This window comes from Ornithodoros turicata, chromosome 3, assembly GCF_037126465.1.
Source record: "Ornithodoros turicata isolate Travis chromosome 3, ASM3712646v1, whole genome shotgun sequence".
Taxonomy (NCBI): Eukaryota; Metazoa; Arthropoda; class Arachnida; order Ixodida; family Argasidae; genus Ornithodoros; species Ornithodoros turicata.
In genome coordinates this window covers 69,143,894-69,169,769 of record NC_088203.1, presented here as the reverse complement: position 1 = coordinate 69,169,769, position 25,876 = coordinate 69,143,894, and the positions used below count along the sequence as shown (strand labels likewise).

Below are 25,876 nucleotides of genomic sequence, written 5' to 3'. Positions count from 1 at the left end.
TCCTTGTTTATGTTCAGGACCTGCAACGTACGCTTCTGTACCGAATAAAAAAGCGGTGCATTTTTTTGGCCGGTACAGTGAACCTGGTTCAGCAACCGGTACAATGCACCGTTTCTGGCATGCGGTACATATTAGGTACGTTACTATTCTCACGGAATGCTGAAAGCCTAAAAAAAGCAGACAGGCAAGATCCTGATAAGCATTCGTGCTTGCCAGGTGTTGCCCGCCCACGCTTTTGCAGACAAGTAGCATATTTCCCGTCAGAACGACTATCGTAGCACCAGCTCTCTTTCCAAAATAGCCAAACGCTGACACATCGAACCAACGAAACAGTGGTGAATGTTATGCTATTTTATTCAGCAAACACGAGCAACACATACCTTGGATGTGATATCCAATATTATGCACATATACATATACAACACACGTGCGCACGTCCGACATTGTTTCCTGAGAGCACACAACACAAACACGTTGAGTGTCTCATCACAATGTCTGCAACACATCCGGTGTCACTGGGCAGTCGTGAAGCTTAAAACAGTTTCCGTAATTGGTGACGGGCTCTCCGATGTCACACTTGTGAGCCCTTTGTTGGAAGGCTTCTGAAATTAAAGTCTCGTTCAGCTACATGACACATCAATGTCTGAATCAAATCATCACTGCAAAAAGGTATCAGTTCCACTCATGCAAAGTCACCGTTCTCCTGAGCAGGTGCTGCAAAGATTAGAACTACAAATTTTCAATGATAACGAGCAAAATGTCAACATTACCGAGATCTCGCTTACCGCTGCAAGAAAGCGTTATTTCTGCTCATGCGAACTCACCATATATACTGCCGGCGGATACTGGAAATACTCGTAAGTACAACGACCAGAGCACCGAAAGACAAATATAACAGTTCCCAATGATCATGGGGAATTTGTTTCGGAAAGTATACAGCCAACTTACCCTCCGCCGAGCGTCAACTGCAACTATTCAAATCACAATAATTGCGAGCAAAACAGTGAAAACAGTTTCGTGCAGCGTTGCTTACCTCAGTTTCAGTTAGCGATTCACCTGAACAACAGGATAAAAATAGCAATCGTCACAGCGGGCCCTCCCGATGAAATTCAGAACTGAATTGCGCGGGAACGTAGAATGGTAGCTTACCCTAACTTACCTGCATCTTTCATGGTAACGAACCGCTATACTTTTCAAGTTCGTTTTTCCGACTCCCTGGATGGACAAAAACGTGAACGTACAAATACACGCAAATAATACGTTACGTTTAGCAAGACAGGGTAAAACTACATACATGCCAATCACGGAGCCTCCGTTTCCTTGTGCTCCCCATGGCGACCGCCTCAGGCTCAGCCCTTAAGGCCGCGCCGCAGCTCACAGCGCTGGCAGTTATCGGAGATAAAAGTCCGCCTTGAAAGGATTAAAAATTGAAAAAAAAAGAAAAAGAAAAACACGGATAACATCACATTACTATTGTGCCTAGGATCAAAGTACACTTTATTGTTCTTACTCTGCACCACGGTGTAAGATAAAGATAAAAGGTGATGACACCCACGCAGCGGAGCGTCCAGATAATGTTCGCTTTCCAGGCCCCCTCGCCAGGGTTGACAGGACCGCCAAAGGTTACCTATGCCCTTCCCGGCGTTGCAAGCGAATGTCTTCTGCTCTTGGCCTCGGGAGCTATGCGCACCGTGCAGCTCTGCAGCTGTGCGCATGTGCGGCTGCTTGCGCATCGTCAGATGGCGATCACGCGAGGGGGCCTGGAAAGCGAACATTATCTGGACGCCGCCTTCGCATGGCGAGACAAGAGAGTGTCACTTCTTACATTTATCTTACACCGTGCTCTGCACTTCGTTTCCTCTTCTCATTGATGCTTCATGTAGGCAAGTTGAAACAAAAGTTATTCCTGCGTGTGCCCTCACTCTATCAAGGTCATTACCAAGTTATCCTCCATTAATGTACCATGCAACAAATAAAGAGCGGAAGACAATTCGGAAGTTTTTATTTCTTCTTAATGCAGAAATGTTTTACACTGTGAGGGACATTGGCACATATAGTGTGCAGGCAGATGAAAAAAAAAAAAAAAAAGCGTGGTCTAGCCTCATGAGACTACAACATATGATGAGCACTGTTAATGCACACAAAAATGTCGAATGTCAAAACTAAAAATGATATCCATGTTACAAAAAATGGTTAATAATTGGGCTGTTCGGTATTTCATACTTTAAAAGCGGTGAACACCCCAGTGCCGGGAAACAAATGAAAGGACGACACAACGCACAGCAGAGACTGACGAATAAGGATTTATTATTGTCAAAACCTGCTTCTTAAATATCCTCAGCAAACGCGCTTGCGGAAGAGGGCGTTGTTGGCTCAGGGTATTTAAGAAGCAGGTTTTGACAATAATAAATCCTTCTTCGTCAGTCTGTGCTGTGTGTTGTGTCGTCCTTTGATTTGTTTCCCGGCACTGGGTTTTTTATCGCTTTTAAAGTATAAAAATTAAAGTAAAGTAAACCATGTTACAAGCCTTGGTAGTTTGTATATGGATATTACCACCATTCAACGATGGATGTGTCGGTTATATAGCTTGCATTGCTCTGCCATCTTGATTAGTGCCTACACAAAAAGTATAAGGTACACACAACTTTACGAATGCTGATAAACATCTCGTTCTCAAAAAACGCAAGGTGAACAAAGGTGGTGGTGATCCTAACAGGACTGTGGTGGTTTTGGTATTATTTTAGTTGGAAATGTACAAACCTGTGAACATTTAAGAGTAAGACAAGAGCACGTGGCCTGCAGGCAAGCCAACGCCACAAGACAGGTTCTGCGAAATCATAGGTCTTTTCAGAAGATTTGTACAAAAATTTGACAACCGCAAAACCGTCACTTGGCAAGGCGTGCTCCATGAAATTTGCGTAAATGCTGGCTTTGCCTTTATCGAGAAAAAGTGGAAACAGCCACACCCGATCGAGGGCATTACAGCGGTAACCGAAGTTATCAGTGGCTGGGGACTGACGGTATGCACGTTGATAAGGGCGGAAGGCGTGATTATGTCCTTGTTCGCATAGGAGTGAGGGTATTTGGATGGAACGAAAAGTTCCGAAAACGTAAATATCAGCAAGCGCACCTCGCACGGGGAAGGTTTTGCGGCTGTCAAATTTTTGTACAAATCTTCTGAAAAAAACTATGATTTAGATTGGAATAGTCTGCTATAGCCATTGGCTTCTGAATTCATCCAGAAAAACGTTACGTTTCCTTGGCTAATTTTCGAGTTCAATTAGCAAAATTAGTTTAATTAATGTGTGACGCGAATGCAATCGGCCTAAATCTTTGGCAAAAGAGTGTGTGTGTGTATTCCAAGTAATTTCATAATTTTCTGAAGTTGAACCTACTTTTAGAAATTTAATGACACTTTCTCATCGGACGCCCTGTATTTTCCTTCGAGCTCTTGCATGGCAACGTGTTAGTTAAAAAAAGGATGAAAGCAATGCGGGAGCATTTTCTGACTGCTCGGTGCATAATTGAACCTGTGTATGCAATAAGGGGATAAGTTGATTTATCCCCTTTTTACTATTTTTGCTGCAATGACATCTACATACCAGTATGCGCCTGCCAATGAAAATTTAGGACCTTATTGTGATTTGTTGGCCCGCTACAGCATGGTGAGAAACGCGAAATGCATGTGTATCAATGGGACGGACAATCAGATCAGGCCCCTTTTCTCGGTTTGGGATTTTTCGACTGATCCCCTTATTGCATACAGAGGTTCAATTGTAACTCATCGAGGAATGCAGTGAGTCGTTGTGTCTGCAGAGCAGGATCAAACTGTGAGTCTTTCACAATGACAGTTTGGATGAGGCCCAGTGTCTGACCAAAGGCGTGAGGGTAGCTCAAATTTTTCACATAATACAGGCATAAGAGAAGTACCAAGGCTCTGTCCATGTTGCAGCCGTCATGGTGACGATGTGACGATGCACTTCTTCCCAGGAAAGAACAAGGCCGGACCAGGGACACGCTGAACCTCTGTGAGCTCCTCCTGTTCATTGGAAAAAATGCATGGTGTAACTGACACTTTGCACGCGTATAAATACAAGAATCCAACACACTAGCAGAAATGAAAGGCTCTGTTACACTCTTGCATGTTTGCAATGAAAATTTACTTTTATTTTCACTTTTACTATGATGTCCAAGCCTTACAGGACCTTGCGCACACAAGGAACTTACTAGCGTGATGAGTGCGGCCTTGCACTTCTTCGAGCGAAGATAGCGGTCAATGTCTGCGAAGCTGTTCCCACCATGTAGCCGAGTAAACATGTTGCGTACATAGTTGAGCTTTTCTACCATCTCCTTCGATTGGCCGTGGAACCTCAGTTCGGTTTCCAAAGCTAGCTACAATATTGATTTATAAATTTTGCTTGTCATGCCCTTTGTAATTTACTTGTCAATTCAAATCAAGGACAGTGACTCAGATCAATCACTGCATGCAGTATTGTTGCTTGTCCTGGTGCAGAATAGTACAATTGGAAAAGGTGCTAAATCTCAAAGAAGCAAGTGCAAGAATTACGCTTTGTTAGTATGGGCTGTGCTTGTTGCACTAATCGTCAGCTACAGTTTGCCAGTTTCTGCGCTATATCTAGCCCAATGTGGCAACACTGATTGCAGGAAATAATTTGAAAAAAAAAAGTCAGCATGTACTACGTCCTCGTTGAGTAAGTATGCTGGTAGCTTCTCAGGGTACTCTAGCTTCCTAACTTCATAGGATTCAGCAAGAAGCAGCTGGACACGTTGTAAGCTGAGGCTGACATGTTGATGTCCCAAGTCTGCCAGTGCCTACATAATATAGAAAGGGAACAGTCATGATTTTGAAAAAAAAAAAAAACATGTGGCACAAACAAATAGGTGGTTGGCTGAAACTAGGGGCTGATAATTGAGCTCGGACGTGGGACTTTGTCGTGCACACTAGCACTTCACACAGGGCCCCAAACCACTGATATTTTAACATCTGTACAACAAGAGCAAGTCTCCAAGTCTTGAATTCTATCGAACTTGTACTACACAAGTTTATTTGGTTATATTAAATATCATGAACAGCCTCCACGGACCGCTCCAGCAATAAGGAGCATTGAGGAGCATGGTAGTAAGAGTACAGCACTCTAGGCACAAGTTCATGAATCATGACACATCTGCAGAGTTAGGTTGCTGTCTCCTTGGATTTAACTCTCTGTTGCAAACTCCATCACTAAAAGCAAAGCAAAATAAACAGAAGAACTGTAACAATTCAGAAATTCGTAAGTGGTAAGCGTTTCTGTGAAAATGCGGGTCTTGGTCAGAGGCAACAAAATTTTGAAGTGCCTTCACTCACATTTAGTTCGCTCAGTGCCTCATCACAGCTCATGGCATGACCCAGGACCCCAAAAACGTCTTCACTACTCTCCATTGTGATGCACTGAACATCACTTGTGGGACGCTTATTTTTAATACGTTTTGCTCTCAACCTGCGCATCTTCCGTTTTAGTGCCAACCGGTTCATGAAAACGCTCTGCAGGGGGAATATGCTCAAATCATAATGTTGAACTGTACCAAAGCTGCATCAATTTAGTTGCAAGCGGCTCCCAATGTTACTTCATGTAGCTGACAGGGGGATTACAGTTGATTTGACACAATAAATGATGTGACCACTCACCCAACAGTGCTTGCCATTTTGTCCCTTTGTTCCAGGCTTTCCCTTAGGCCAGGCTATGTATGGATAACACTTTAGCAAGCATCGCCCCAATGCCTTGTATTGCTCGCGCAGCGTCCAAGGCTCTTCATTAACTATCAGCCCATTGTCACTAAATCAGAAAAAAAAAATCACAAAGAACTGAGCTGGGCAAATTGCGTTGGTCATGGATGCAAATTTGTTACCCGTAACACTTTAAGATGTTCTCAAATGCAGCTACTTCGAGTCTGTTTCCTTACTCTATGCAGCAAATACCAGCAACACTTACCATAACAAGCTATATAGCAAGCAGGACATGAATAGCAGAGCAAATATGTTGTGTACATTACGCAATGTGGTTCCCCTTTTGGTTTTACCAACTGTTATGGATATTTCTTAATTGTGTCCCTTGAATTTGTTCTTGAGTACCGTATGTACTTACTCCAAGTACTCAATGACGTCATCTTGGAGTTGAAGCTGGAGGAGTTTTTCCATTTTCTCGGGAAGTTCTTTGCCATCAAGAAGTGGCCCAACCATCGGTGAAAACTGTGGCAAGTGACGCGGAAAAATTAGGCAAGCATGAAACATGTTTTTAAATTCCGTGTTAGCGCCGCGAAGCAACTGTGGCTATGATCGGCGTACAGACGTGGATAGATGGAGGGAGGACAGCAGGAAGAAGTGGGGAACAGGGGGTTAGTATGCGTCCTGGGCCGACTTCAGGGGGAACTGGGCCGACATTCGTCTGGAAAGTCTTCGGAAAACCCAGGGAAAACCTCAGACAGCACAGCCGGTGACAGGTTTCGAACCCGTCTCACCTCCCAGTCTCGGCGTGGAAAGCGATCATCCTAACCACTATGCCACGGGAGCTGGTCAGCAGAATGAAACATGTAGGTCTGAACTAGTTTACAATATTTTTGTACAAAGCAAGCAAACCATAGTCATGGCTCATTATACATACAAATGCAAAATTGGAGCACAATTTTTTTCATGGTTACAAGTCTGGTCAGGAGCAAGCTTCAATGCCTTTTCAAAAGGGCTGCGAGGGCACAAAATGCAAGCATCGTGGCACACAAATCACGTCATTATTGCGCTAATGATACACAAAACATGGCGAAGGGTACAGAAGCCTGTCAGTGGACACAACTACTTCGTGATCTGTCGACTGCAGAATAAACGCATTGATTTTGCGCTTGAATTCCTTCTGAATCAGTAGATTAGCAAAAAGGTACTTTTCTGTGCCCCTGCATGTTATCTGCATTACTTTTGCAAACATAATTTCTGAGGAAGGAGTTTTCGAAATCAGTACATCTCCTGCTTTGATGTTGACGTTATCGACAAAAGTGGCGGCCACAAAGTTCACCTCACTGCCAGGAAACTGAGCTGGCATACCTGCCGAAATCAACCTCTCGTCAACACAAACAGGAGCGGAGTGCTGTTCAATATTTTCTCTGATGCAGTACTTCCTTTTTGGAGCACCAGACCCATTCCAAAGATTCACAGACGAGTGTACTTGATAGAGCTCGCTTACCGAGAATGGAAGATTCTTGAAGTTGTAGTATTTTTGGATTTTGGAAGAGCGTTTGCAGTTTCGCAACTCATTGTGGAGTGATGTTTGAGTGGGCCAAATTGCTTCACTTGCTCTACCAGGTGTACCAGCATGTGAATCTTCGGAATGAAATTAGATGCGCCATAACACTGAATGTACAGGTTATTGTGCTCTGCAACTGCTGACTCAAGGTCACTGAGGCTGTCAACGCTCATTAACGGTGACGAGCAAACCTGAACAATTTGGCCGAGTAGCACTAGGCACGACATGTGCGGACCTTCAGGCACGTCATCAGCTAGCATGAAAGGGAGATGCAAAAGTAGCATGAAGGCAGTACTAGCAGACGTGACCAGAGAGAGGTCTGCTTCGAGGGGTCGACGGTGGTCACTGCAGCTAACGCTAGAGTGAAACTGGAAGTTCTGCAGTCGGCAGTTTGAAGTCTTGCGTGTAAATAAGCATGCATTCCTTACACAGTATCGGAAGAATAGTGAGACTTCCTTGACAACAAGCCCCTCCAACAAGACATGCATTGGATCGAATAAAATATCGTTTGTGAGGGAAAAGTACTGAAATTTTGTGAGCACTGAATCTCTATTCAAGCCAAAACTAGCTGAGAGCCTTTTAGGCTCTACTTCCGCTTGGGCATTTCACACATTGGGTGTTCACACTCTCAATGCATTCTCGGAGGAGCACTTCTTTCGCAACAGTAGACCTTAAGCTTTTCGAATTACCGACACCAAGCAAAAATATGTTGCAAGTCTGGGAGCCTACAAAAGGAGGCATGTTTGCAAACATGATGTAGAATACTGTCAACTTCCCTGTATTCCCCCTCTTCATTCCCAAAGGGTTTGAAACTTTGATATCATCACAATACAGTATAATTGTGAGGGCATTCTTTGGCTTGCCTCTTAGGACTGGGTGAGATCTGACCCGCAAGCCGTCATGAAAGTCCCTAAGCAATCCTCCATTGGGGCTCCTATTAATATCACGAGAAAACCAGCTATACACATCTGGATGCCTCAGTAAATTAGAAAGCAGCTGCCTAACAGGGACAAAGTACGCTTTCTTACCATCAGGTAAAATCACCTGTTCAGGGGGGACATAAATTCCGCGCTTCACATACTCTGATTTTCTGCGCTTGTCACCGCACAGCAATGACAAGTCACAAGGAATATTGTAACATCTCATGATGTTACTTACAGATTCAACTACTTCATCTATAGTCTTCTTTTAAGTCCTGTGGTGCCCTTCCCAGGCGAAAATTTTTTGAACTGGTACCAGTTGAACTGTGTTATCGAACAGGGACCAGTTCAACCAGTCCCAGGTCAACTGGTACCAGTTGGGACAACTGGCCCCTGTTCGATAACACAGTTCACCCAGTCCCAGTTGCAACCGGTCCCAGTTGAGACTGGGACCGGTTAGAAACCAGTTTGGCCAACTGGTACCAGTTGAGACTGGGACCAGCCAGAAACCAGTTGGGCCAACTGGTACCAGTTGATCAAACTGGTCCCTGTTCGATAACACAGTTCGCCCAGTCCAGTTGCAACTGGACCAGTTCAACTGGGACTGGGTGAGCTGTGTTATCGAACAGGGACCAGTTCGATCAACTGGTACCAGTTGGCCCAACTGGTTTCTAACCGGTCGCAGTCTCGACTGGAACTGGTTGCAAACCTCATTGTTGAGCTGGGACCGGTTGAAGTGACTTCTCTTAGAGCGGCCTGTACGGACAAGGGTTAGCTTGTATGTAACCAGTGCCCCTTTGCGGGAATGCTGTTCCCAGCAACGGCAGATCCAAAGAACTGCAATGCAAAATTGTATTTTATTTGTAGTCAAACATTACACATATTCTAATGTACATGTAGCGTAACTGTAACGTAATTAAATTATAGCAGTAGATGAAGTACAGAGTTACATGGAATAGATAATACTTCATGGTTGATTGGTTCCTTGCTTGACTGCCTTGTGGACATCTTGAATCATTTAACAAAGTATTTGAGATGTTCATAATAGCACACGATGGATCGATATTTTCCTTTGAGCCCCAGCAGCTTAAGGTTTCTGGAAAGTTGAAAAGGCACAAGTGAATATGCATTCAATTGCCACATGTAATTGTAGTGTGTGCCTGGACAGTCACTCAATTTGAGCAGTCGTGGCCCCAGAAAGTACGCGAATCTCTCAACATTTCCGTTGTGCAGTAGTTGGACCTTTCAACTAAGAGATTCGCCGGCTTTCGGGGGCAATGAGAACTACTCCGGCGCACTACGCTAGTTCGACAACATCCGTGGTGTGAAGGATCTAAAACACGAGAATGAACGAAAAAAAAAGCAAAAACAAAAACATGAATGAAAAAAGTTTCTGGTAACGTTAACATAAACCGGATGTTACTCGTAAAACGGCATGCACTTGCAGGTGCCACGAATGTGACGCGGAACAAAGAGAAGAGGTTTTAGTGGAAGTAATATTTCTAAATGGTGCACAAGGGAGAAGCATAAGCATATAGTACTCACGATATAAAGCGGTCTCCACAGTTGTAGTCGAGCTGTAATCCTATAATACCCACCCGCACGGCCGCTGGCGCTCATTGTTGATTGATTTCTGGGGTTCCGCAGGGCTCTAATCTCGGCCCTTTATTCTTCTTAATATTTGTGAATGATTTGTCCTTGGTCGTTCAACACTCGCAGGTGCTACAGTATGCTGACGATGTTAAACTGTATCGGGTTATTTCCACAGTGGACGACTGTGAGCTACTCCAACGGGATGTTGTTTCAGTAAATAACTGGTGTGAAAATAATTTTTTGTTACTTAACCCTGCAAAGACGAAGGTGTTGACGATAAGCAAAAAGAGAAAGCCCACGCATTTTTCTTATGTTGTCGAAAACATTGATATCGAGCGTGTGCCCTCTGTTCGTGACCTTGGCGTCATAGTGGACAGCGTCCTTTCCTTCGGTCCACATGTGAACACCATTGTGAACAATGCTGTCAGGTCTCTGGGTGTTATAACGCGATTTACTCGTGGCTTCACTGACCCTCGGTGCTTGTTAGTGCTGTATATGAGCCATGTCAGGAGCAGACTCGAACATTGCAGTATTGTTTGGAACCGCTTGACTAAAACGGAGTCAGACCAAATTGAACGTGTACAACGTAAGCTGGTCACTACTGTTTATGACAGATATATTGGTAGGAGGTTATACTATGACTATGAGCGCATTCTTGATTATATAGGACTTCCGTTATTGTCGTGTCGAAGACGATGTATTGATTTGCGATTTTTGGAAAAACTAATTAACGGTGAAATCGACTGTCCCATGTTGTTATCATCCGTTAATTTTCTGTGTACAACAAGGACAAGGGCACGAAATTTATTCTACATTAGTCATTCAAACGTTGCTTCTCCTTTGTCTCGGTTATTGAAAGTGTATAATGACTATGGTTCTGATCGTGCGACATTTCGATAGTATATCTTTCTCTTAATTTAGTTATCTCGGAATCTTTAATTAGCCAGCATTATGCATCTGTAGCTCCCTGTTGTATATAGAGTATGTATTGTGTTTCGTGCACCACACTAAAGGCCACGGCTGTTTGTGGGCACTTTAAATAAAATCAATCAATCAATCAATTGTACTGTCGCACTGTCGTAACTTGCAGACAAATCCTTTAGATTACAAAACCAACGCCTATGTCACACATCACGCTAAGAACATAACGGGCAAAAATCGTTGTACAAGCACGCTGCTAAGCAAGCGACCGTTGCACAGTAGACGCATCATTCAACGCGGGAGCAGGAACGCACAAAATACAAATATAAGAGTTCCAAAATAACTTTCGTTAACACTAACGAACTTTACCAAAAATTGAAATATGATTGTTTCTACTAGTAAAGTTACTTTCTCATCGTTTTTATAACTTCGTCTTGCAATCTTCATATTAACCTGTCCTGGCACTGAAACCGAAACTTCCTCCCAAATATGTAAACGGGTCCAGTTCGAACTGGCACCACCTCACTTCCAGATGCTGCCAGTCCAGCTTGAACTGGTACCAGTCCACTTTCCAGTTGCCACGATCCCAGCTTGAACTGGTTGCACACATTGCCCACTTGCCACCAGCCCAGCTTGAACTGGTACCAGTTCACTTTCCAGTTACCGCCAGCCCAGCTTGAACTGGTACCTGTTCACTTCCCAGTTGCAACCAGTCCAGCTTGAACTGGTACCACAAAGTGCCCAGTTGCCACCAGCCCAACACGAACTGGTACCAGTTCACTTTCCAGTTGCCACCAGTTTGGTACCAGTTGGTTCCAGTTGACCACCAGTTGGTGCGAACTGGGAACGAGCGGGTACCAGTTGGCTTCCCAGCTCAAATTTTCGCCTGGGTTGTAGGGTACGACAAAGGTCAGAAACGAGTGCCTCAACATCATTGTGTGCTGTGTCTCCAGGAGTCTCAGAAGCAGTCACATGGCCCACATTGCATATCAACTCCATCAGAAAAGTCAAAATGTTCGGTGTCAACTGCAGCTGATGTAGCAAAACGTGCTGGCAATGCACGACAACCAGTGACATGTTCTTTGTAACGTTTAGCATAACCTTTGCTTGCATGGCAGTGTAGACAAACAAATAAGGCACGAGAGTTGGGAGAACAAGCTTTGCAATGGACCCTAAAGCGTCGATAGTTTGCAGTGGAAAACCCACAAGATCCACAAATGTTTTCAACCTTTTCTTTTGAAGAGGATCCCAATGTTGCTTCGGGGTTGATATTCTAGATGGGTTGCAGTACAGACGATGATGCAGGCTCGCTTGGACTGCTTGTTCCACCTGTGAATAACATTGTTATCGCCCTCATACAGCTCTACCTCAACGCAAACACACCTGTTGCAAGTGTGGGACCCTGACTCATCTCCACGGGCGTTATGAAGATGGTGCAGGCTTGAGACTCTGCAAAAGAGAGAGCAGTTGCTCTTGCAGTGCCTGACAAAAAGCCGTATTTAAAAGACATATTGAAAAAGACTCCTACAAAGAGGAGCCGAAACTGCTGTGAAGATGTGGTATATATTTTTTTAACCCACAAGGGAAAAGCCATAATCACCACTGATTTGTTATCGCTGCAGTATAGTGCAACACTTTCATTATTCTTTATCCAGCTCTTGTTTCCTGCAGTTTGGCTGGAGGCACAGCTTCTTGCGAGAAGCGCCTCTCCGCTCCACAAGCGCCTTGGCAACTCTGACAAAATATTTCACAAACTGATGATCACGGTCTGTTAAAACATAACCAAAGCACTTTAATTTTGACCTGGTCGGAAATGTGCAATTGAGAGCGTAGGTGAAGATGATGCCGTCGTACGAAATTGTGGCCCCCCTGTCCCCCACTCCTTCCTGCTGTCCCCTCTCCATCTGTCCACGTCTGTACGCCGCTCATAGCCACAGTTGCTTCGCGGCGCTAACACGGAATTTAAGAAAAACGAAATTGTGGCGTGATGTGTTAAGCGGGATGTCAAAAATACATAATGTAGGTTATTCACGTTATGGATAAGAGTAGTATAGATTCGAGCCCCACAACAGCCACTTTTTTCTAATCCAGTTCTAGGAACTTCTAATCCACCACCCAATTCTAATCCAGGTCAAGCCACTTCTAACCCAGCAAACCAAAGTCCATACGTGCAACGATTGTTGAATCGCGAGTTGCGACGATGCGTCCTTTCACTGGACGAGCGGCTATCCCCGAAAAATCTTCGCAAAACAACCAACTTGGCCACCCGAGTGAAGTCCCTGTGTGCTCCCATGAATCTCCCCAAGGAGAAAGTTGGGATCATCGTGCGTGCGTCGTCCGTAGTAATGCGGTGCAGCTAGCATGCAGGGAGCGTAGCTCCCTTCGTCGTCCCGAGAACCACACGCGCGATGAAGTTGGGGTCATTATGCGCTCGTCTTTCGTAGCAGTATGGAAAAGTCAGCGCACAGGGATGACGACGGAAGCTCGCGGTGTACGAACTTCCGTGTCCTCTGGCGAGGAAGGGAGATCAAACGGCAAGGTCGTGGGACGAAACATTTATTTTTAACAGTAAATTTCAGAGATACTGTAAACAAACTAAACATAAAATGTACAATATAAATAGTGCAGCTGCAGTACGCTGAACTATGCGCTCATAAAATATCACGCAGGCCGGATAATTGCGACAATGCTGGCCCATGACTAGAATTATATAAAACTAGAGACAGAACAAATATACTAATAGGTGTGTGCATAAGCCTTCCTTCATTTGTTATTTAAAAAGATGTAAGTGAAAAGCTAAAAGCAAATGAAAAAATGAGTGCTGGGTAACTTTGTTTCATGGAAAATAATCTCTCATTGCAACTGGTACGGTGCCCGCTGTTGCGTCTTTATTCGTGGTGTGCCACAGGCACTACATGGTACATACATAGAGCTAGCCGCTTGCTAGCTTGGAGTCGAAAAAACATCATCACGTAGCGGTCCGGCCTTTTATCACAGTCACCCTAGCGGCGGACATAACAAGTAAGGCCCCCTAACGAGCATAACGTTCAATCACAGTTACATACATAACACTCCTCCCCTCCTAGACCACATAGTCTTTTAGGTAGTCAGGTCGGCGTCGTTGTCTCTACGGACGAGTCGTGCGCTCAGGAACCGGAAAACTTGCTTCTGATCGTTCGGTAGGCAGTGGTGAAGATGGGACAGGAACTACTGTTGAGCCATGTCCCGTCGTAGTTTCTTCAGAGCTGATGGGCAACGATGCTTGTTCTGCCAAAGGTACATCTGGTGGTAACGGAAGCCGTGGAGAAGACTGCGGCTGGAACACTGGGTCTGGGACCGGCAGCTCAATCATTGGCTCGTAATATTCAGTCCACTCACGATGACGAATCTGATCCAAGTGACGTCTCCAAAGGCGTCCATCAACGGTGCGTACCTTGAACGACACTGGTCCTGTGATGTCTGTAATAATTCGTGGCAGCCATTTAGGACCAGAAAGATAATTCCGAATAAAAACAGCATCCCCCAGATGAAAACTTCGAAGTCTTTGGTTTCCACTCTGCATGAGCTTTTCCTGTTTGTCTTTCATCTCAGTCAGCATGTCGGGATGAAGCCTGTCCAGCACCGTATGAAGTCTTCTGCCCATTAGCATTTCGGCTGGGCTCTTTCCAGTCGTGGAGTGGGGAAGTGTGTGTTGACTCAGAAGAAACCGTGACAGCTTTGTAGTCAAGTCGCCTTTACCCAAGCGCTTGAGGACTTGCTTGGTTTCTTGCACCATTCGTTCCACCTGGCCATTAGAAGACGGATGATAAGGCGCCACCCTGACATGTCGAATTTGATTTCGCTTCATAAATTCTTGGAATTCTTGGGACGTAAAAGCTGCACCATTGTCCGAGACGATGGTATCAGGGACACCATGCGTTGCAAATAATGTTCGTAGTTTTTCACACACCGTTACTGAAGACAAAGACGTTAACTGAAAGACCTCCAACCATTTGGAGTGGGCATCCACGACGAGAAGAAAACACCTCCCTTGGAAGGGACCCGCAAAATCGATATGGAGCCGGGCCCACGGGTTCCTGGTAAATTCCCAAGGGTGCAGCCTTGCCCTTAACGGATCTGGCCTTGTTTCCTGGCACTGCAAACAGGTTCGCACCTTTCGTTCAATTTCGTCGTCGATGCCAGGCCACCATACCACGCTTCTCGCAAGTGCCTTCATGCGAACAATACCTGGGTGCACACTGTGCAGTAACCCCAGCACATGGTCCCTGGCTTGTCTTGGGATAACAACACGACTCCCCCACAGGAGGCAACCTCTGTACTCAGACAGCTCATGCTGACGTCGAGCGTATGGCTTGAACTGTTCAGTCACCTTGCCTTGGGGCCAGCCATTCACGGTCCAGTGTTTCACCCGGGACAGAACAGGGTCGTTCCTTGTACACTGCGCAATCTTCCTCGCATCCCAAGGTATCTCAGGTGCCGCTTCCAACATCCGGACCTCGAACAGTGGTTCGTCTGGAACTTCCTTCTGTGCCACAGGCAGCCGACTGAGGGCATCAGCATTTTTTAGTTGACTGGCAGATCTGTACTCCAGTTCATAGTCATACGCACATAGCATCAACGACCACCGTAGCATCCTAGGTGATAGCACTTGCGGAATAGGCTTTGTATGGTGTAGAAGTCCCAGTAGGCGCTTGTGGTCTGTTACAATACGAAAGTGACGTCCATAAACGTATTTATGAAACTTCTTGATCCCGAATCCAATTGCCAAGGCTTCACGGTCGATCTGCGCATAATTCCGTTCGGCGGCTGTCATTGTCCGAGACCCATACGCTACTGGTAGCTCCCTACCATCGGCTTCGACGTGACTTAATACCACTCCAAGACCATATGGAGATGCATCACAGGCCATGACTAAAGGCTTCTGGACATCATAGTGCACAAGGATGTCCGATGACTGTAACAACTGCTTGGCTTGTTGGAAGGCTGTCGCCTCTCGCCCTGTCCATTTCCACTTGCTCTGCGCGTCAAGTAATCGATACAGTGGCTCCAAGGTATGTGCTGCTCCTTGCAAAAACCTGTTGTAAAAGTTCAGTGCTCCGAGGAAGGCCTGTAGCTCCTTCTTGCATTTTGGTGCAGGTGCTTCATGGATAGCCTTAACTTTGTCATCAGTTGGCTGGATTCCGCCGGCGCTGATCTTGTGTCCCAAAAAAATGACTTCCTTTACCCCAAACAGGCACTTGTCCTTGTTTAAGCGGACACCATCCTCAAGGATCCTTCGCAGTACAGCTTCAAGCCGGGTGTTGTGTTCTTCCTCATTCTTGCCGCCTACCAGTATGTCGTCAAGGTAAACCTGCACTCCATCGAGGCCTTGCAACAGTTCCTCCATATAACGCTGGAATATAGCAACAGCTACTGCCACTCCGAAGGGTAGACGTGTGACACGGAACAGACCACGATGCGTAGTAATGGTTAACAGATCGGCAGTCTCCTTATCCACTGTCAGCTGCTGGTACGCTTGACCCAGATCAAGCTTTGAAAACACCAAACAACCAGAAAGTTTAGAGAACAGTTCTTCTGGAGTGGGCAGTGGATAAGTTTCCCATCGGACAACGGAATTAACAGAACTTTTGTAGTCCCCACATACCCTTATTGCGCCGTTCTTCTTGACCACTGGCACGATAGGTGTGGCCCACGATGAATGTCTAACCGGCTCAAGGATGCCTTGCTCAACAAGTTTGTCCAAAGCTTCATCCACCTTTGGCAACAATGCAAAGGGCACTGGTCTTGCCTTGTAAAACTTTGGCTGGGCGGTAGGTTCCACTTCTACCCTTACTGGCGGTCCCTTGCTCTTTCCCAATCCTGGTTGGAAGACCTTTGCGTATTTACACAGCACCGGCGTTGTTGAAGAGCCTAGGTTCTTGACACCGGCATCCAGTCGATGGATCTTCACCTCAATTTCCAGGGCCTTGAACCAATCCCTGCCAAGTAGACTCACACCAGCTCCCTTGACGACCACCAAGCGCAGTCGCTCTTGACGACCCTTGTGGCAAACATTTACAGTTGCGGAACCCAATACCCTCAACTCCTGTTGGCTATACGTACGAAGGCGGAGCTCACAGGGCTGAAGTTTGTGTTTGGACAGACGAAGTCGCCGAAAGGTCCTCTCATTGACCACAGAGCACACTGCTCCCGAGTCCACCTCCATTTCAAGAGGCTGTCCATTGACTTCTACCGACACGCGGACCGCTGGTTCTTCAGCTGTTATTTGGAAAACGCCGTAAACGTCGGCTCCTCGACCACGACGGTGGCCGTCTGGTCTCCCGCTTGAAGATTTTTGCGTCGTCGGCGAACGTCTCGCCTTAGCTTCCTTCTGGCAAACTTTCACGATGTGGCCCCGTTGTTTGCAGTAATGGCATACTGCGTGTCGAAACGGACAGTCGTCCGGTACGTGAACTCCTCCGCAGCGGAAGCATTTCGTTGATGCACTGGTTGGCTGTCCTGCACTGTCATGTTTCGGCTTCGTCTTGTTAGGCTTAGCACCTCCTGCGACGCCATCCTTCTGAAGACTGTAAACATCGGTGGGCATCGCCCCCCGAATCTTCTCGGTCTCACGAAGAGCATATTCTGCTACTATCGCCTTGTCCTGAGCCAAGGTGAAGGTCAAGTTAGACTCAGCTAACAGTCGTCGCTGGAGAGACTCGTCACGAAGTCCACAGACAAGTCTGTCTCTAAGCATGTCGTCAAGCGTTGACCCGAAGGCACAGTGTTCGGACAACCGACGAAGTTCGGCGACATAGTCGGCAACACTTTCCCCAGGCCGCTGGTCACGCTTCCCGAACTGGAACCGCTGGACGATAACCGAAGGTTTCGGGTTGAAGTGTGTTGCTAACTTAGAGACAATGTCTTTATAATCCGTTTCCGAAGGCAAAGACGGGGAACAGAGGGAACGGATAACTGCATACGTCGCAGCACCGCACACCGTGCACAGCACAGCTCGCTTCTTGTCGCTTGAAGTGATGTCGTTGGCGGTGAAGTAAAATTCTAACCTTTCCAGGTATGAAGGCCAAGCAGAACCCGGACCGGGAATAAATTCTTCGAAGGCTCCGAATGTTAATGCAGTTGCTTGCTTCCCGCCGCTGGTTCCGTTGCCTTGCGCCATACTTCGTAACTGCGTAGTTCGTAGTTCACCTCGTCGCCATGTTGTTGCGTCTTTATTCGTGGTGTGCCACAGGCACTACATGGTACATACATAGAGCTAGCCGCTTGCTAGCTTGGAGTCGAAAAAACATCATCACGTAGCGGTCCGGCCTTTTATCACAGTCACCCTAGCGGCGGACATAACAAGTAAGGCCCCCTAACGAGCATAACGTTCAATCACAGTTACATACATAACACCCGCGAACAACAGCTTGCGGAACACGCTCCAGCGCATTCATTCCTCAGAGTGACACGCACATTTATGTGAGTCCCGCCAGTAGCGAATGGGACCATACGAACGTACAGACATTTGCCTACGGAACCCAGTCACCTGTTCGCAAGTCTGTACAGCAACGTACGCTGCTAGCGTGTCACTCTGAAGAAGGAATGCGCCGGTGCGTGTTCACTAAACTTGTGTCCAGCATTGTACTCAGAAATGATGTTTCAAGACCACAATGATTGTGACGCTATTCCAATCTCCAACCATGGACTCCACTTTTAATTTGGAATTCCACTTGGAATTTATGCACACACCTAGTATCTTGAAAAACTGTCAGGTCAACTGTTGCTTTAAAAAAGTAAAAAGTAATCTGGAACAAATAACACGAATAAATGTCCGTGTCCTCAGGTTTCTTTTCGTACAACAGGAGATGAACAGTCGTGCTTGTCAGCACATTCTTTGCAGTTGACGAACAGATACAAGACATGAGTAAAAATATGTGAGAGCAGTAGCATAAGGCTAATGCCTCTGTGGTGACCGCATGAACTTAGAAATGCAGCTAAGTAACTTAAGGAAGTATAGCTCACTAATCTAGCTCACCTCATAAATCAATCATAAGATTTGTTTTTCTGTGCACAGCTTCACATCTGCGATAGAACGTGCTTGTCTGCAGAAGCCATATATACATATTCACTTTGACAGTTTAATAAGATTTTAAAGCACCAGCTCGGTTAAAATAGTATCACTTGTATTAAAAGTATGCAAATATTACGAAGCACGCAAAATGTGGATAAACTAGAATGGTGTTCAGTTCAAGTAGTACCACCGGCAACACGTGAACATGTGTATTTTTCTACACAAATTTATTCGAACGGTCGTGCAACTGTTTTTCCCTGGCGACAATGTCATCTGCTGAATGCAGATCCCATTGAAATGTATGGTGCTCGTTATTCAAGGATCAGAAAACGGTCCGTGTGAACACCACCTTAGAAGATTTTTTGAGGAGCTACAAACGTTTTGACCCATGCACAAAATCTGCCTCCAAAAGCTTCTTGGAGGAAATAACAGGTCATTACATCATTAGCGGTTTTGCAAAGTTATCTTGCAACAGTTGTTCCTGGTATACTTTATGTGGGCACTTCAACTACACTTTCTCACAATGCGGCATTTCAAAGCTTTTAGAAAAGTACTTGCTCAATGCAGAGGGGCCGAAGAAATGTCCGAGGTGATATCACAATCAAACACTCTGCTAAGAGGTACACCTCATGACTGTTCACGTATTTCTTATTCCCCAATCACTCGAAATTACAGTTTGAGGCATCATCGCCTTTAAGGAACCTGGTTTGGCGATGCTCCGCCACTCTCTCGCCCCTCGCCAAGTTCTCTTTCGTCGTGGTGACCTGTAATGCTTCGTTGGATCCTTTCCGTAGCATGTCCGAGCCACGACTTTATGATGTTTTCCACTTGCGCTTCTGTTGCTCGCTTCGCACGTGGGTTTCGTAGTACAGATTCTGAAATAAACATGGCATGCAATCATTAAATGTACTACGAAATGTAAACGAAAGCGAGTGAGAAAAATGTAAGAGTGAAAGAGAAGCGAGTGCATGACGTGTTCGTCGCAATTTACTTGAGCCACTGAAATTCGCATTGAAAGCCATGCCTATATGGTACAGTGAAAACGTGCATGGGTGAAGGAATGTTCAAATATACAAAATTCAAGATCAACAGGCAAGAACAGGCAAGAAATGCAACGCTTTTATCTACCTCAACTTCATGTGGATCATAGATGTGCCAGCAGGTGCCAGCAGGTGTGCCACGATAAAAGTTCTGTGGTGCAGGCGAGCTGGTGCATTGTAACGCAATGAAGAACGCCAGACAAGGAACAAAAAGGAAGCACGCACACACACACGTCCTCAAACGCAGCAAACCTTTTAATGACACAAAACATCTACAATCCCATGTTTTTGAAAAGGTGCGTGACCCAGCTGGGAAAGTTTTAGCTGCGTTCAATTAAGCTCCCCACTCATCATCTCAGAATAAATTTGTTCTTGTTAGCTGAGTTCAAGGACATTAGGTCCAGGGGCAACTGTGTTAGCGTTTCCTGTGTTACACCTTTCCACCCATCAGGATGTTATTGGGAGTGTAGGTGTTTTGTGCCATTAAAGGGTTTGCTGTATTTGTGAAAATGTGTGTGTGTGCACATTTCCTTTTGCTCCTTATCTCAGGTTTTTTCTCATTTTACAGGTTACATTTAACTTTGTTTCTTATGCTACACACGGCAGCATTAATCTTAGGACTTCACTTTGCATTGGCATGATCAGCGAAAATTGTTGGAACTTAGTCAGCTATTGCTAAGAGCCAGTCCCATCAAACGTAAAAAGTATTCAATGTGTTAATTTTCAGAAGGTTGTGACGGCGTTGTGGAAGCCACCATAACGACAACTAAGGTACTGTCAAGCTCATTTACAAGGAATGCTTTTCTAAGGAAAAAAGCGTTATAAAGATACCACTTGCATTTTCGCACTGCCCCCAAAAGCTCTGTTGTATATTGAAACATTTACAGCGACACTGAGTGTAAAAATACCCTTGTGCATGTCATTATCCTGTGTGGGGCCTCAACGTCCTTATGTACCTAGTTTTTTAGAAATGTTAAATGGCTATAGTAAGAACTGCTGAATCTTATTATGACATGTTGAGCATATGTTTGTAACATATTAGTCTTAGTGAACATTTGCAGGAATCTGCACCATCGGTAATTGTGAAATCAGTTTGGTCTGTGGTGATCAGCTGCACATTTTAAAGTTATCTATACGCATGTGTGGCAACAACAATGACATACCGTTACCAGAAAGGTGGTCAGAACCTTCTTTCAATAGACCGCTGGTTCGCTACGCATGAAACATTAGCTACGCTACGGCATTATATACATTCTTTTTTCTCCTGACAAACAAAATTCTGAAACAAAATATGCCAGATAACTGTGATTCATACTATATATCATTACTACCAGATATCAAACAAGATTTCATTAGATACATACTAATGATGATTCTGCAAACATTCAGAGCGCTGAAATTGTGCTTTCCTTTGCGCCCTTTGTAGCTGAAATACTTTGCCACATTGTCAGACATGAGATGTTGAAGGATCCGTCTCGCAGTGTCCCTTTCATCTGCACCCCCATACCTCATGAGAACAAACAAGAGAACGGTAATGCTATGATTGATGCGTAGCTACACCAAAATTGTGCATGCAGAACACATGCACCATGGTGTCGAACGTACCAAGTCGAGTCTTTGTGGTGCTGAAATAAGACTGGCGTCAAACTCGAGGAATTCTTCAAGGTCCTCGTACGGTTTCTTCAAAACGTCATCGTTTCCAGCCTGTTCTCTTGGTGCAGTTTCTAGCTTGGATAATATCAGATCTAGCACTGCAGTGTGATGCTCCTGAGTGAGCTTAATGGTGTGAATCATCTTCAGGGCTTGAGACTGAAATGCTTCACAATATTCTGATTATTAAAAACAGCAATTGAACAATAACAGTTTCATTTCTCCAATATGTAAGATGACCAGAGAGCAAAACTGAGAATGTTATCGGTTGGGTTCGGCTGTCAGTTAAGTTTGGCTAACATCAATCATTGTTTTCAGTTGGGCTCCCTGATGAATTGATGTGTTCGAAATAAACGCAAGAATGCTGACAAAGCCCTCTGCATGTGTATCTACACAACAGTCCATGCAGTTATTGTGTGACACTATTATTGAGGTCTTCTTACCGCTTCTGTTTTGATCCACATGTGACAATTGCTCTGTATGGGTAAACGAACCATAACATTAGTTTCTTGCATCATGCACCTAATCGAAAAAACATGCAGACGTGGACTTTTTGCTTACGCGTGCAGTGCTCATTTGCAGATATTCCAGATGTCGTTGATGAAGCTCTGGAACGTGTATCCCCTGCAGGAGAAGCAACTCAATCAATAATGAGTAGAGTATAGCAAGTGGGAAAGCTATGACACATCAAATATTGGAGAGTTTAAGGAAGGAGTGATAATTTTTGATATCACATGATCCAACCACTGCAACCTTGTGCTGAAGCATGATAACGTACCCCTCTCAGACGCATCAAGAACATGGTCCACTGAACGGCGGACGTTTGTACCTATTGAGAAGGTGCCAAATTGAGGTCAGATGTTTTGCGCTTAGAATAAATGACAAATATTCAAGGCAGAGTTACTGAGCTGATATATGTACTAAGTAGACAGCGTACTGTACATTGTTTATTATGTCCAGTATAACAGTCTTGGAATTATTACTTACTTGCTACAATTTTACTGCAAGCATAATAACAAAAAGGCAATGAGCTAGAGATAATAATATGTACTCTTTTTGTTGTTAGCTGTGCAACAGTGTTTTAAAAACATAAAATGTACGCACCATGCACAGGACGGAAGAGACCTGTGTCACAGTAAGCACTCGCTCCATCTGACTGACTTGCGCTGGCACTGTGTATTTCTGTAAGCCATTGTGGTGGAGTGAGTTGATGTCAGTGAAATGCATTAGTGCAATTTAAACCTACCACGTAGTGGTGTATGTGAGAGTTGACTGGGCCTGGCTGAGTGAAACTGGGCATGCTGGATAGGCTGACTCACTCGATGAGGCTGATTTTGGTCAGTGTCTCTTGTTTGGTGAACGGGAGCTCTCAGGCTGGCAGGGACCCCATATGAATCTGTAGGCTGTAGGCATCCTGTAATTTTTGTTGATGGGCTTGGTGATTTTTTTTCTCAGGACAGCAAAAAAAAAAAATTCATGAGAAAGTACTCATATGGTTCCTACGTACCACGGTGAAGAACTGAAAAGCCTGGGGACCCGGTCTGACTCATAGCAGAACGAGGAATGTTGGCTGAAATTTCAACAAACATAGATTGCCAAATATATCAGTGTTGAAGAAAAAAGACTGATCTCACAGAGTGTAGCTGCAGGTGACGGGGACGGCTGGAATGGTGCAAAATGTTCCATGTTCCTTTGTGGCACGCATGACACTGCGTAATGTGATTGCTTAGTGAAGAACACGCACCAGGGAGACCCCTCTGTACCTACCATTCTCTGTTTTTACCTCTACATTCTTTATCCCTCTCACTTTTTCTCCCTTTAATCATTTTGACATTTGAAGGGTACCGGAGTAGTCTAACTGACTTCAGTGTATTCATCAACTACACATTAATTTGACCCATCACATATTTACATACAAACAATGCAAACATCTAAGATCCTTAAGATCCTGAATAATCATAACAGCAGCGCGCTTGCTCTGTGTGATCCATTACGTGACAAATGAAAAATTTAAAAAAATCCATGGAAACAATACGAAGGTTGAGCAAGATACGGTTCTTGTTCCAATTTCAAAAATGATCTGTGAAAACATGACATCAAGGGGTAGCACAATTATCCCAAACACAAGTGTTCCACCGTTCCACACCAGAAGTGTTATACCTGGAACCGCAGAAGTGGTCCTGTCAGCACCAGAAACCAGGGACGGTGTAGATGGCATGGGCAAGTGGTCTTAAATATAGAATGTGAATGGCACGTTTTTAGCTGCTGCAGAAATATTTTAAACATTGCAGATCATGGTGCAGTTACCTCGAAAATCGATCAAAGTGGTGTATGAAGGAGGAGAGTCACTTTGAGGATGGTATTCCGACTGGAGCTCTGCGGACATACAAAGTGAAATTATTCAAAACCTCGAAAGATCAATAATTATCACTTATGTTACGTAGCAAACGATTTCAAATATCTGATATGAACTGGTGTGGCCATCTACCTCCTTCAAAACGCGGTGGCGTTGGTGGTCGTGGAATATCCCAAGAGTTATCGTGACTACTGCCCGGACTTAGTGCTCTTTCTTGTCGTTTTCTTTTTCCCTTTCCAAGTTCCGTATCGCTCTGGAGATCAGATGTCACTTCTGCCATTGGCAACTTTTTTCTCGCTTCGTCGTAGGATGCTACAACAGTTATTTGGTAAGACTAACAAATCACTGAAAAAAGAACTAAGCGGAGACTTACAGAACCACCCCATATCCACGTACTGCTCCTGTTTCCAGGTGCCTTCAGGTTCAACACCTTTCTTTATCATCATTGAGATCCTGCTTGGTGGTGTCTTGGTTGGCCACATGCAGCAACCATCTCTAATCCATTTTCTGTGGACAACGGCAACTGCGTTCCCTTCATTTGGGAATCTTACAATTGCGAAACTTTTACTGCCTAGAAGCAGGAAGCAATTATATAGCTAACTTGACATGAAATACCTAGATTACTAATCTGGTAAAGTGCGCACTTATTAAAACATACACTGAAAATGGCGATGTACGATAAACAAGAAATGCAGGCATCATTGTCATTCATAAAACAATTAAATCAGGGTCCATTGAAAAAAAAAAAGACAGGCTATAATTATAGCACACCTAAATCCTGATGCTAGAGTTCATTGTTTGATAACGTGTAGCCGCGCCATCGGAGCTATCATTCCGAGCACATTATTGTGGAAACTATCCAGGCTAACATATCAGAGCAGATGTAACTACTTATGCGTAACGTGGAGGAGTGGAAACACAACTGCCTTGTTTTCGAATGGCAGCTTTGCGCACTTGGACGCGATAGATTCGACAGGCCAACACTGCATCGTTGATAACCGTGACACTGAATGCACGCCCATCAACGACGATTTACACGGATACTCGTAGAAGTCGCAAACATTGAGAAACCTGCGTCCAATGATCTGAGGCTCCCCTGAAGTCTTCAAGTAAGCAAAGTTTTCAACGCACACTATGCTCCCATCCTTCAACATGCAACAGCTGTCACGCTTTCCCGTGCGGAGCATGAACTTGTCCGGGACTATGATTTTCTTGTACTGTGGTCCTTTGCACTCTGGAGGGAGCGGTCCTCTTCTGTGTTCCTGGAAAAACGTAAGGCTTCTACGGTTGATGACGGAAGAAGGGATATGCTTCTGTTCCTCAAGCCTGCAGCAAAGCTGTTCGAGTTGTTTGCAAGGCTTTCTGAGCTGCTTTTTGAGGATCTGCATATAATTTTCGAACACAAATGCACTCCAGAGGTCAAGTGCACCATGACGACGTACGTCATTAGTAAGATGAAGTAAGCCATGAATATTATGGGATACGCAGTCTTCGCCATAAAGCATGATGAACACCGTTACAAAGTGCTGCAATAACTTCTCAGCATAATCTGCAAATACTGAGTGGTAACTTGGACTTGCAAGGATACGTATTGCAACGTGAAGGACCAAGAAGTTTTTGTAGAATTCCTCAGGAATTTTCCCAGCAAGCACCAGAGGTCCCGTGTAAAGCAGGTGAAGTCTAAACTCGGTTGCTTTCCACCGGTCTAAATCGGAGAGAGTCCTTGGTTTTCGGCTGAAGTCAGATGGGACATACGGTTCCAGCTCAATATTACCAACAGATATTTCACTTTTTACTCGACTGCTCAGTCTGTAGGTTTTCTTTCCCTTAAACCAGAGCACCATCAATTTCCGTGTCACACCCAAGCAGACCATATGCATATAATCAAGTGGGACTTGCCTCACCAGGTCAATAGGCAACTGCTCAAGTACTGTGGCACCAGTGTGGTACTCGTCATCTGTTTTCCTCCGAAAGCTATCATCGGTTCTTTCTGTTCCTGTCCTACCCGGAAAACATATTCTACCATTTTTAAATTCACCCTCGACAGTACATTT

At 44.9% G+C, this 25,876-nt stretch overlaps 2 protein-coding genes and 1 long non-coding RNA gene across 3 annotated transcripts; all 3 read right to left on the bottom strand.

Moving 5' to 3' along the window:
* Positions 1-401: 401 nt before the first annotated feature.
* LOC135387259 (uncharacterized) lies at positions 402-1,404 on the bottom strand. Its single transcript, XR_010420990.1, has 5 exons — positions 1,295-1,404; positions 1,160-1,215; positions 1,034-1,056; positions 949-971; positions 402-602 (listed from the first exon to the last, which is right to left on the bottom strand). It is a non-coding gene; the product is annotated as an uncharacterized LOC135387259 (long non-coding RNA).
* Positions 1,405-13,850: 12,446 nt separating this feature from the next.
* Positions 13,851-15,297, bottom strand: LOC135389607 (uncharacterized protein K02A2.6-like). Its single transcript, XM_064619642.1, has one exon. The coding sequence runs from the start codon at positions 15,210-15,212 to the stop codon at positions 13,851-13,853; it is 1,362 nt and encodes a 453-aa protein (XP_064475712.1). The 5' UTR covers positions 15,213-15,297.
* Positions 15,298-15,337: 40 nt separating this feature from the next.
* LOC135389606 (uncharacterized protein K02A2.6-like) lies at positions 15,338-17,882 on the bottom strand. The gene is made up of 2 exons (XM_064619641.1): positions 15,489-17,882; positions 15,338-15,421 (listed from the first exon to the last, which is right to left on the bottom strand). The coding sequence occupies exons 1-2, from the start codon at positions 17,880-17,882 to the stop codon at positions 15,338-15,340; spliced, it is 2,478 nt and encodes an 825-aa protein (XP_064475711.1).
* Between the last annotated feature and the right edge of the window lie 7,994 nt (positions 17,883-25,876).